Below are 12,036 nucleotides of genomic sequence, written 5' to 3'. Positions count from 1 at the left end.
CCTAGGAGTTTGAAGCAATGTTCTGTCAGAGGATACAGTTCAACTTTCAGGGATGATCCAATTTATTATTTTAACTAACATACAACAGTTTTATTTCCAGCATACTGCACTCATATTTGGGGAGGGGTGTTTGTGTGAGGTCGGGCTCTGCTAAGTAGCGTTCGCTGTCAATGTGACATCTTGAAGTGGGCCTCCCCATCCCAAAATTTGAACCCGTGTCCACTATGCTACACAAGCTTAGCAAGTCCTCCTTCACTGGCCTTGATCGCTCAACAGAAGGAGAGGTTTGCACAGAGCCCTTGACTTTTAGAGATAATGCCGCATGCAGGTTTTGCTATAACACACACACACACACACACACATGCCACATCTAACAGTATTGGGAGGAAGAGACAGGATCGCCAAATGATGGAAGCATGCCTCCACGTCAGCTGCCCAATATCAGCTCTTTGCACCTCTCCCCTGTTCAGAATGGAAGGGAAGGCGGGCATCGAGTCCTGGCGTCCAATGGAACTTGGGCATATTGAAAGGGGGCGTGTTCACTGCAGGAGAGGTGGAGTCAGTACAAACGGGAACTGAGTAGGAAGAGCAAAGAGTCTTTTGTGCATTGTGGATTTTTGAGGGGATATTTACAGAGAACTTTTGCAGGCACCACAGGAGGTCCCGGTGGGTATACCAGCACCCTCAGGCTGACACATCAGAAACCCCGACTTAAATGAACATTTCTGGCACTCATTTTCCACTGTGTCCTTGTACCTTTCTAAACAAGGGGTGGATCTCAAACCCATCTTTCTCCCTCCTCTGTGAGCATGCCTATATCATTGGGCTGTCATACATACGAAATTTCCCAGGATTTGTCTTTTGAAAATGGCGTCCGGGCAGAATTTTCAAAAATCGGTTAAAATGTCCAGAAAAATCTGGACACGTGGCAGCTCGAATCAGCAGTGTTGTTTTTTTGGCAAATTTGCTAAAAAAATAGCTTTAAACCATTCTCTTTTTTTGCGGGGAGATCTTGCTCAACATCTGTGTCTGGATTTTCGCTTTTTGGAATATGGCAACCCTACTATATCATGTCCGCAGTGTGCGACTCCACCCGTGTCTGAGGAGGCTGCATTTTCCCCGCGAGCTCTCCTTTCATCCGGAGCATGTAGAGTTTCTCCCCCGTGTGGAGTCTCTGATGAGCAATGAGGCTCTGGCTCCGGTTGAAGGTCTTCCCGCAGTCCGAGCAGATGTACAGCTTCTCTCCCGCGTGCGTCTTCTGGTGCGTGATCAGGCTCTGGCTCCGGTTGAAGGTGCTCCCGCAGTCCAAGCACTTGTACGGCTTCTCTCCCGTGTGGATTCTCCGATGTGTGATGAGGTTCTGGCTCCGGTTGAAGCTGCTCCCGCAGTCGGAGCACTTGTACGGCTTCTCCCCGGTGTGGATGCTCCAGTGCCTGGTGAGGTTCTGGCTCCAGCGGAAGGTCTTCCCGCACTTGGAGCATTTGTACTGCTTTTCGCTCATGTGGGTTCTCTGATGTGTGGTGAGGCTGCTCCTCCAGCTGAAGCTCCGCCCGCAATCTAAGCAGGTATACGGCTTCTCGCCCGTGTGGCTTCTCCAGTGTCTTTTGAGGCTTGACTTGAGACGGAAGGCTTTCCCGCAGGCGGAGCAGGTATAAGGCTCATCTCCTAAGAACGCATCATGGCCCGTGGCATCACTCGAGCTTTCCTCACACACGGCAGGCACGTCCCTGCTCTCTCCTGTGGGGATTCTCGGTTGACCTCCAATACCACCTGCCTGAGGAAGTACAGAGTTCTCTCTCCGCCTCTGCGCTGTTTTTTCTTTCCGCTTGTTTGATCCACGTTGATCTCCTGAGCTTTTCTTCAGCTTCCGAAGCTCAGCCTCCTCCAAATGCACCCCATTCATGTGTTCGTCACCTGCTGAAGTAGAGAGATAATAAACAAGGTGGGGGAAAGTAGAAAGGAAGAGATGGGTTATGGCGATATAATGAAGAAAAACGTGACAGGAAAGGTTTGGGCAAGAGAATAATACTGTCTTCTGTTGACGTAATACCTCATAAAAGAACATAAGGCCTCATACTCAGGGCTTGTCCATACTTTGGCTTATCCCATGCCGGCAAAGCATAGGTCTCAGCAGTTTCCCACTATTCCCATGCTTTCTAGCCGCAACTCTGAGTGGTTTTGCGCATGCCCCACTACTTTCCACCAAGAAAACCCTCTTTAGTAATAAGTCGGAGCAAACATGTGGAACGCCCTCCCACAAGATGTCAAAGAGAAGTATTTAAGAACATCAGAGCCCACTGAATCAGGCCAGTAGCCACCTAGTTCAACATCCTGTTCCTACAGTGGCCAACAAGATGCCTCTGAGTATCCCACACAATCTTTGTGCAACAGCCACACTCTCCCCACTTGTGATCCTAAGCAACTGATATTCTGAGGCATGTTGCCTCCAACAGTAGGACACGGCTAGCTTGGCTAGTAGCCCTCTCCTCCATGAATTCGTCTAATCTTTTAAATCCATCCAAGTTGGTGGCTGTCACTGCCTCGTGTTGGAAGCCAACGCCATAGTTTAATTATGTTCTGTGAGAATGATGTTTCTTGGTCTGTCCTGAATCTTCTAACATTCAGCTTTCTTAGATGTCCCTGAGCTGTAGTGTTATGAGCGAGAGAGAAGAAAAAACCCTTTTTCTCTACCCACTTTCTCCTCACCATGTGTAATTTTATACAGCCAAACCTCGGATCCTGAATGCCTCTGTTTTGGAACATTTCAGCTCCTGCACATCAAAAACCTGGAAGTAAATGTTCCAGTTTTTGAATGTTTTTCAGAAGCTAAATGTCCAACGCAGCTTCTGTTTGAGTGCAGGAAGCTACTGCAACCAATCGGAAGCTGTGCCTTGGTTGTTGAACATTTAGGACGCCGAATGGGCTTCCGGAACATATTACGTTCGACAGCCGAGGTTTGACTGAGCAACTACAGTGGTACCTCGGGTTAAGAACTTAATTCATTCCGGAGGTCTGTTCTTAACCTGAAACTGTTCTTAACCTGAAGCCCCACTTTAGCTAATGGGGCCTCCTGCTGTTGCCGTGCCTCCGGAGCACGATTTCTGTTCTCATCCTGAAGCAAAGTTCTTAACCTGAATTACTATTTCTGGTTTAGCGGAGTCTGTAACCTGAAGCGTCTGTAACCTGAAGTGTCTGTAACCCGAGGTACCACTATATATCTTGTCTTCTCTTATTTGTCTTTTCTCTTAAAGTAAAAAGCCCCAAATCATAAAATCATAGAATTGCAGAGTTGAAGGGACCAACTAGAAATCATCTAGTCATTTGCCCGAATGTGGGGCTCAAACCTATTACCTTGAGATTAGCTAGTGTACCGACTGAGCTTGACTCATTTTGGTTGCCCTTTTCTGAATTGTTCCAACTCCACAATATCCCTTTTAGGGTGAGGCAACCAGAACTGGACAAAGGATTCCAAGTGCAGTCACTTTAGACATTCCCCCCCCCGAGTAGGAACCCCCAAATTAAAGCCCTGCCAGGCTCTTTGTGGTAAGCAATGGATTGTAACAACAGGTCCTTACTTGGGCAGCTGGAATCCCTTTCATCCTCCTGCTTGATCTCCCTGTGGGACTGGCTCTGTGAGGTTTCCAACAAAGCCTGTTCATCGTCAGGGAAGCTGACTGTGATCACGTGGAAGTGCTCCTGAAACAGCAAACAAGGAATTGTTAAATTTGTATAACTCTCAGCCATCGTGCATTCCTGGTCTGGGAAACGCCCAGTAAAAACTCGAAAGCATTTTGAAGCAGTAGGAAAGGGGATGTGTTAGAGTTGCCTGTGAGCTACCAGCCCAATTCATGGGTTTAGTACAAAGCCCAAAATGGTTTGGGCCCTAAGGGAGGGAGTCCCACAATATCAACCTTCCCGGGCCCTACAATCAGCAAGGAAGGCCCCATTGGCAGTGCTGCCTCCGGCTGCCACCCGGTTTGCATTGACCCATGACAGGGCCTTCTCAGTGGTGGCTCCCCATCTGTGGAACGCTCTCCCTGGTGAAGTGCCTCCGTCTCCCTCATTGTTGACCTTCAGGAGCAATTTAAAGGAAGTTTAAGGAAGTTAAACTTGCTTTAAGTTTAAGGATGCCCGTTTCTCAGCTGATCAAGGCAATTTGAGATGGCAATATATTGTAGCTTCCCAAATGCTGCCAACACAGTGCAGGCAGGCAGGCAGAGAACAGTGAGGCAGACGCTGTGCTGGCAGTGGCTGCAATATATCCCCAGTTCAAAAAGTCTGAAACCAGTATCGTGGTTTGACCATCATACCGTGAGTGCCTGGAGGCGGTTGGAGGATGGATGGCGGCTAATGGATTGAAGTTGAATCCTGACAAGACAGCATTACTGTTTTTGGGGGACAGGGGGCGGGCTGGTGTGGAGGACTCCCTGGTCCTGAATGGTGTAACTGTGCCCCTGAAGGACCAGGTGGGCAGCCTGGGAGTCATTCTGGACTCACAGCTGTCCATGGAGGTGCAGGTCAATACTGTGTCCAGGGCAGCTGTCTACCAACTCCACCTGGTACGCAGGCTGAGACCCTACCTGCCCGCGGACTGTCTGGCCAGAGTGGTGCATGCTCTAGTTATCTCCCGCTTGGACTACTGCAATGCTATCTACGTGGGACTACCTTTGAAGGTGACTCGGAAACTACAGCTAATCCAGAATGCGGCAGCTAGACTGGTGACTGGGGGCGGCCGCCGAGACCACATAACACCGGTCTTGAAAGACCTAGATTGGCTCCCAGTACATTTCCGAGCACAATTCAAAGTGCTGGTGTTGACCTTTAAAGCCCTAAACGGTCTCGGCCCAGTATACCTGAAGGAGCGTCTCCACCCTCATCGTTCTGCCCGGACGCTGAGGTCCAGTGCCGAGGGCCTTCTGGCGGTTCCCTCATTGCGAGAAGCCAAGCTACAGGGAACCAGGTAGAGGGCCTTTTCAGTAGTGGCGCCCGCCCTGTGGAACACCCTCCCATCAGATGTCAAAACGATAAACAACTACCTGACATTCAGAAGACATCTTAAGGCAGCCCTGTTCAGGGAAGTTTTAATGTATGATATTTTAGTGTTTTTTGGTTTCTATGGAAGCCGCCCAGAGTGGCTGGGGAAACCCAGCCAGATGGGCGGGGTACAAATAATAAATTATTATTATTATTATTATTGCAATATTGCCCAGCTCAAGCTACTACAGGAAAGGCTTCTGGCCTAGAGAACCCAAGGTTCCCAGGCTACTCCAAGAAAGGCCTTGGGCCTAGAATGCAAAAGGCTCCAATGCCAGGACAGGCAATGTCCTTATGCCCATTTCGAACTTCTCTCCTTTGCCCTTCACCTGTTCTTCCTCTTTCTTAGCATCTTGCTGCCTCTGCAGGAAATCCTCTGCCAGGTCTACCGCCTGGGAGCAGGTCTCCGGGCCACGCTCCTTCACCCAGCTCTCCATTTCCTGAGGGAGGACGGCCAGGAACTGCTCCAGGATCACCAGCTCCAGGATCTGCTCCTTGGTGTTCCTCTCCGGCTTCAGCCACCGGTGGCAAAGATCCCGTAGCTGGCTGCAAACCTCTCGGGGGCCCTCGGCCTCCCGGTACCTGAGCTGCCTAAAGTGTTGGCAGGGTACATCTGAGCTGACAGCGGCCTCCTCGTTCAGGATATCATGTTTTTCTCTCTTGTGGCCTTGCACCATGGAGTTCTGTTGACTCGGTTTCTGAGCACATGGCAGGATTTGGGCCAATTGCTCTGCTGCAACTACTTTAGCATCAACGCAGAGAACAGTTTCTGGCAGCGGTGGGATTCCCTGTCCGGAGCAAGGGGCCTGATTTGTCTTCATGAACTCCTGCAACTGGGCTTCATATTGGTGGGACCAGAGACCCACATCTGGTTCTGCTTTAACAGATAGGGCTGTCCACTGACGCCGAAGAGCTTCTCCCATTTCCTCTGATCCCGGCTGGGGGGCAGCTGCCGGCTCCTCCTGGGTCTCCCTTTTAAGTCCCATCTGCGCATCCTGAAAGTGGAGACCAAAGGCTGATGAGGATTCATAATCTGTAGTCATTTTCCTCCGACGGGGGGAGAGCCAAGTTGAAGCCAACCTTCAAATCTCACAGGAAGAGGCAACCTGCGCCGGAATCAGAGCCTCCAGAGATACTTCCTTGAAGTCCGTAACTGGAAGCCCTTTCACCTGAGGGAGAAAAAACACAGACAAACAGGAGTTAGACAGTATATTTGCAGGGATGGGGAACCTGTGGCCCTTGAGAAGCTGCTAGACTATGACTACCACCATCCCTGGTCACCTGCGGTAAAGTACGGTTAAAGATAAAATAACTGACCGTATAGTAGACCAATTCTTGCTGACGCAGAAACAGCATGGCTTCTACAAGGTGAAGTCCTGCCTCGTGAACCTTTTAGAGTTCTTTGAGAGTGTCACCAAGCACACTTAGGCTTTCAAGTGGATGGCCTCGGTCCAGTATACCTGAAGGAGCGTCTCTATCCCCATCGTTCTGCCTGGACACTGAGATCCAGCGCCGGGGGCCTTCTGGCAGTTCCCTCACTGCGAGGAGCAAAGCTACGTGGAACCAGGCAGAGGGCCTTCTCGGTAGTGGCACCCGCTCTGTGGAACGTCCTTCCACCAATGTCAAAGAGAAAAAACAACTACCGGACTTTTGGAAGACATCTGAAGGCAGCCCTGTTTAGGGAAGCTTTTAAAGTTTAATAGGTTATTGTATTTTAATATTCTGTTGAAAGCTGCCCAGAGTGGCTGGGGAAACCCAGCCAGATGGGCGGGGTGTAAATAATAAATTATTATTATTATTATTATTATTATTATTATTATTATTATTAAATTCAAAAAGCTTTTACCAAGGCAACTCACGTAAGACTCCTGAGTAAGCTTAGCATAATAATAATAATAATAATAATAATAATAATAATAGATGGCTCCCTATGAAGGATCTTGAAGCCATTTCACAATACTGTACTATATAGATATAGATATATTGCGCTTGGGCTATTTCTCTCTCATGCATATTTATAAAGTTAAAACGATTTCTGCCTATGAACAACTGCATATCCAAAAACAATTAAGAACCCTTACATATATAAAAGTGGATTTGAAATCCAACACAGGCAGACTGGGATGATGATGATGACGATAATAATAATAATAATAATAATAATAATAATAATAATAATATTTGTACCTCACCCATCTGATTGGGTAGTGATTTGTGGGAGGGAGGTTGGCAAATTTTTAGGTAACATTCAGAAAGGAGCAACTGGACAGGGAAAGTGGAAGAAACAGACCTCCCCCAAGAAAGATTCTGCTGAAAACAAAAACTATGGGAAGAAGGGAGAGTAAAACTGATGGTCTTAGTGGGGAAGATAATTGGGAAAATGATAGTAAGCACTTTATTTATTTACGCATAACAAAACTGCGTCTTAAAGGTAAAGGTAAAGGGACCCCTGACCATTAGGTCCAGTCGCGGACGACTCTAGGGTTGCGGCACTCATCTCGCTTTAGTGGCCGAGGGAACCGGCGTACAGCTTCCGGGTCATGTGGCCAGCATGACTAAGCCGCTTCTGGCGTACCAGAGCAGCGCACAGAAACGCCGTTTACCTTCCCGCCAGAGCGGTACCTATTTATCTACTTGCACTTTGATGTGCTTTCGAACTGCTAGGTTGGCAGGAGCAGGGACCGAGGAACGGGAGCTCACCCCATCGTGGGGATTTGAACAGCCAACCTGATTGGCAAGTCCTAGGTTCTGTGGTTTAGACCACAGTGCCACCCTTAAGCTGCGTCTTACTCCTACTTTTAGAAATGGCATTGTCCAGGGGAGGGGAATGTCTGTGCCACACTAACGGTGGGGAGCCTCCTTTTACAGCAGCAGTCTATCCCCAAATATTAGGTGGCGGGGGTTAAACAAGGGCAGACGAGCCATTTTCATAAGAACCTAAGAAGAACTTGCTGGATCAGGCCAGTGGCCTCCTGCTCTCACAATGGCCATCCAGAGGCCCCATTGGGAAACCCAGGATTCAAGCACAAGGCCACTTTCCCCTCCTGTGGTTTCTGGCATCCAGAAACACTGCTGCTTCCAAATGTGGCCGGGCAGAGGAGGGCCTTCTCCTCCACGGAAAGCCACCCAGGTTGGTGGTCATCACTGCCTCCTACATAGCTGTCAACTTTTCCCTTTTCTTGCGAGGAATCCTATTCAGAATAAGGGAATTTCCCTTTTTAAAAGGGGAAAAGGAGATATGGCCTCCTGTGGGAGGGAGTTCCGAAGTTTAACGACGTGCTGCAGTTGGGAAGTCCGTCCTTTGGCCTTCACTTCCAGTGCCAGGGGACAAATGGACTGCAGGAGGACCTCTGACCTGCTCTGCGCGCCGTTCCCACGTGCATTGCAAGGTTTGCTCCCTTAAGGGAGAGGATCTAGGGGAGAAAGGGGGTGCTTCCCTCCTGCGCCCCCACCCCACCCCATGCCTCTCCTTCTCTGCACCCTGCGGCTTTCCAGCACCCTCCACCCACCCAAGCTCCCTTTATTATTGAACTCGGTGCCAGCTGCTCACCCTGCTCAGAGCTGCAAAGGAGCCATTTCCACTCCTCCAACGAGGAAGAGGAGTCCATTACTGACCTCCCTTTCCGCCCGCCCCACCAGCTTTGTTGAGCCTCTCTAGGAATCGGATTCTTTGGATTTAACCATTATAGACCCACTTGCAATTCCCTCCGCCCGCCCCACTGCCGCCCCCATCCCTGCAAGGGGTGCCTCCCGGGCCGAATTTCAGGGCTTGTTTGCTGCATTTGTAAGTAAGCGAAGAAAGAATGCACATGGATATCTAATGGGAGGGTGCATAAGAACATCGAGTCCTCGGAGTCTAAAATTCCCAAACTGCACCCCTGCAGTGATTTAAATATTTTTTTATTTTTTTAAAAAAAAGCAAAACGCATGCAACTTTTTTTAATAAAAAAAATTGTATTTAAAAAAAAAACCATTTAACATAATTATTACAAAATATAAGCAAAATATTGCAAATACATACATACATACATACTGTATATATTTCAAATAAGCACATATATATTAAAAAAGAACTAAAGAGAAGAAAAGAAAAAATAAAAATAAAAGAAGATAAGTTGAAAAAAATTCTTCCAAGTTTATTCTACAAATAGCTCAACATGAAAATAATAATAAAATTTCATTGGTTGGCTTCCATCGCTTACACTGCACTTCCTATATACATTTTAAGCAAGATTGTATCTGTTATTCCGTATTTTTCCCATACATTCTCACACAAATATTGTAATCAATAAGTTTTCTAAATCTTTCATAAATCTATTCTAAACATGCAACTTTTTTAACGGAGGGAGTTTGGTCTTTTTTTATGTGAGGCTCCCATGACACTGTCAGCTGCATAGTAGGCAAACAGATTTTTAAAAAAGAAGAAAGAAAGAAATACAGAAAACATAGGAAAAAATAAGAACCTCACATTTTATTGATGGGGGTGTTGTTAAAAACTGTTTGCAAATTAGTTACATATAATATTTCTTTTTTAAAAAATGTTTTTTATTTAAACTTTTCAAATTCATACATTTCATTAGTTTTACAATCAATTTAACATTTCAAAATTTGACTTCCTTCCCCCTCTTTCTGCGGTTCCTTACATTTATTTTTTAATTCATTTAACTTGCTCATTTAATTATCTATTGTAAGTATATATCTTCTGTAAATATTCAATAAACCATTTCCATTCTTTCATAAAAAGTTTGTTATCTTTGATACGGAAGGGGGGCATGTCTTCTTCACCTCCTTCTTCGCTACAATATATCCATTTATTTCCAATTGTCAATGTCAAAAGGGACTAAAACCTATAAAATTCATAGAAAATCAACGTGCCAATTTGCTCAATTTCTTTAGGACTCCATGACACCTCCCCTGTCCTCCATAATCCCTCAAGCAAGGTGTCAAGACCCTAATCCTGTCAAATCACTCTGCCAAGCCTTTCCTCCGGGCAATGCCAGGTGGCAGACCATGCATACATGGACCATTGTCTTCTCATCAGGTACTCAGGAAGTGCTTATCTGCGCATATCTCCAGCTCTGCATATTCCCCCCTCCCTCCTCCATATGTTAATCCTGTGTGACCCAACCTCTTCTTAATGTATTCACTGATACGGAAGGGGGGGCATGTCTTCTTCACCTCCTTCTTCGCTACAATATATCCATTTATTTCCAATTGTCAATGTCAAAAGGGACTAAAATCTATAAAATTCATAGAAAATCAACGTGCCAATTTGCTCAATTTCTCTAGGACCCCATGACACCTCCCCTGTCCTCCATAATCCCTCAAGCAAGGTGTCAAGACCCTAATCCGGTCAAATTGCTCTGCCAAGCCCTTCCTCCGGGCCGATGCCAGGTGACAGACTATGCATACATGGACCATTGTCTTCTCAGGATATGCTTATCTGCGCATATCTCCAGCTCTGCATATTCCCTCCTCCCTCCTCCATATCTCCAGCTCTGCATATTCCCCCCTCCCTCCTCCATATGTTAATCCGGTGTAACCCAACCTCTTCTTAATGTATTCATGATGTAACTGTATTTTGCACTGTATTCTGGGATATGGAGGGAAATTTCAAAAGTTCATGTCACCCCTTTCTCGCTGTTCAATCTCGTCTTGAACCTGTTGCGCAATAAACTTGGATCTTCTGCAGTTTGCTCCTGTCTCCGGCTGAGCTCATTTTCTTCGGCAGGGACCCGCGGACCTAGTCCGACGAGCTGGGTGGCAGAGTAGCCCCGCACCCAGATTTTACCATAGCATCTTGATTTCTTATTCTTCCAGTAAGTTTTGCCATTTCTGCATATTTCATAAGTTTTTGTATCCATTCTTTACTGGGATGCATATAATATTTCTACAGCCATTGCCAAGAAAAAGTAAAATACAATACAATAAAATGGAGAATAAAGGGAAATATATCTAGCTATTTAATATGATATTTTGTCAGTGCAGTGGTATCTCGGGTTACAGACGCTTCAGTTTACAGACGCTTCAGGTTACAGACTCGGCTAACTCAGAAATAGTACCTCGGGTTAAGAACTTTGCTTCAGGATAAGAACAGAAATTGTGCTTGCGGTGGCAGCAGCGGGAGGCCCGATTAGCTAAAGTGGTGCTTCAGGTTAAGAACAGTTTCTGGTTAAGAACGAACCTCCGGAACGAATTAAGTTCTTAACCCGAGGTACCACTGTATTATTGTGATAGTTTTCCTTTTATTGAATCTTGCTAGTTCCCCAAGAAGCCTGGGGCAGCAGGGCCCTCTCTGCCTGCCTGCCTCTCTCTCCCTCTTCACACACAAACAATTTATCTTCACAAGAACCTCAAAATGGTGGTTAGACTTTAAGGTAAGGGCTGGCCCAAGCTAATGCAGTCAGCATCATGGCTGAGTGGGAATTTTTTAAGGGCATCTCAAGTTCCTAAATGCTGGGAAATTACAAGGATATCCAATGAAGCTGAATGTTGGAAGATTCAGGGGCAGATAAAAGAAAATAGTTCTTTATGCAGCTCTTTGTGACACTATGGAACTCCCTGCCACAGGGATGGCTTTGAAAGAAGATGAGACAAATTCATGGAGGAGAATTAATGGACTATGCAGAATTAGACAAATTGACAGGAAGGATTCGAAACCTGTGGGACCAAAGATTCTTAGAGGACTGGAGTAAATATTTGAACTATTTGAAAAGCAACTGTAATAAACAGATTACGCTAGTAGGACTGCAATATGTTTTGTAAGGAGGATTATGCAAAATATTGCAAGGAAGATTATGAAGAGAATATTAGTTAAGGATAATTAAAAGTAATAGAGAAATTAAGAAATGCAGATTAAGCAATAAAGAATGGAAAATCTTCAGAGGTAGTTGACGGAAGTCTAAAAAAATTGTATAAGATAAAAATGTATGTTAAATGACTATGTTAAAAAATTAATAAAAATGTATATATGTATTTTTAAAAATTATGGAGGAGAGGCCT

At 46.1% G+C, this 12,036-nt stretch overlaps 1 protein-coding gene across 2 annotated transcripts; it reads right to left on the bottom strand.

Annotated features, from left to right (window-relative positions):
- Positions 1–44: 44 nt before the first annotated feature.
- LOC308469659 (uncharacterized protein) lies at positions 45–8,668 on the bottom strand. Of its 2 annotated transcripts, none has more exons than XM_080992437.1 (4): positions 8,585–8,668; positions 5,364–6,203; positions 3,576–3,696; positions 45–1,917 (listed from the first exon to the last, which is right to left on the bottom strand). In XM_080992437.1, the coding sequence occupies exons 2-4, from the start codon at positions 6,075–6,077 to the stop codon at positions 1,064–1,066; spliced, it is 1,689 nt and encodes a 562-aa protein (XP_080848563.1). In that variant the 5' UTR covers positions 6,078–6,203; positions 8,585–8,668; the 3' UTR covers positions 45–1,063. The 2 variants fall into 2 exon arrangements, with proteins under 2 accessions (XP_080848563.1, XP_080848564.1); XM_080992438.1 differs by having other exon boundaries at positions 45–1,914.
- Between the last annotated feature and the right edge of the window lie 3,368 nt (positions 8,669–12,036).

Source organism: Podarcis pityusensis (genome assembly GCF_964106645.2).
Source record: "Podarcis pityusensis genome assembly, chromosome: 2".
In the NCBI taxonomy this organism is placed as follows: Eukaryota; Metazoa; Chordata; class Lepidosauria; order Squamata; family Lacertidae; genus Podarcis; species Podarcis pityusensis.
The sequence above is the reverse complement of the archived record's forward strand: the minus strand, read 5'-3'. Positions and strand labels throughout refer to the sequence as shown.

What these genes read in the sequence shown, in the direction of transcription:
- LOC308469659 (XM_080992437.1), bottom strand. Translation starts at nt 6,077, where the DNA reads ATGACTACAGATTATGAATCCTCATCAGCCTTTGGTCTCCACTTTCAG. An exon ending in CTAAGAAAGAGGAAGAACAG is followed by an intron (nt 3,697 to 5,363) that starts GTGAAGGGCAAA and finishes TTGCTGTTTCAG; the next exon opens with GAGCACTTCCACGTGATCAC. An exon ending in AAGGGATTCCAGCTGCCCAA is followed by an intron (nt 1,918 to 3,575) that starts GTAAGGACCTGT and finishes TCTCTACTTCAG; the next exon opens with CAGGTGACGAACACATGAAT.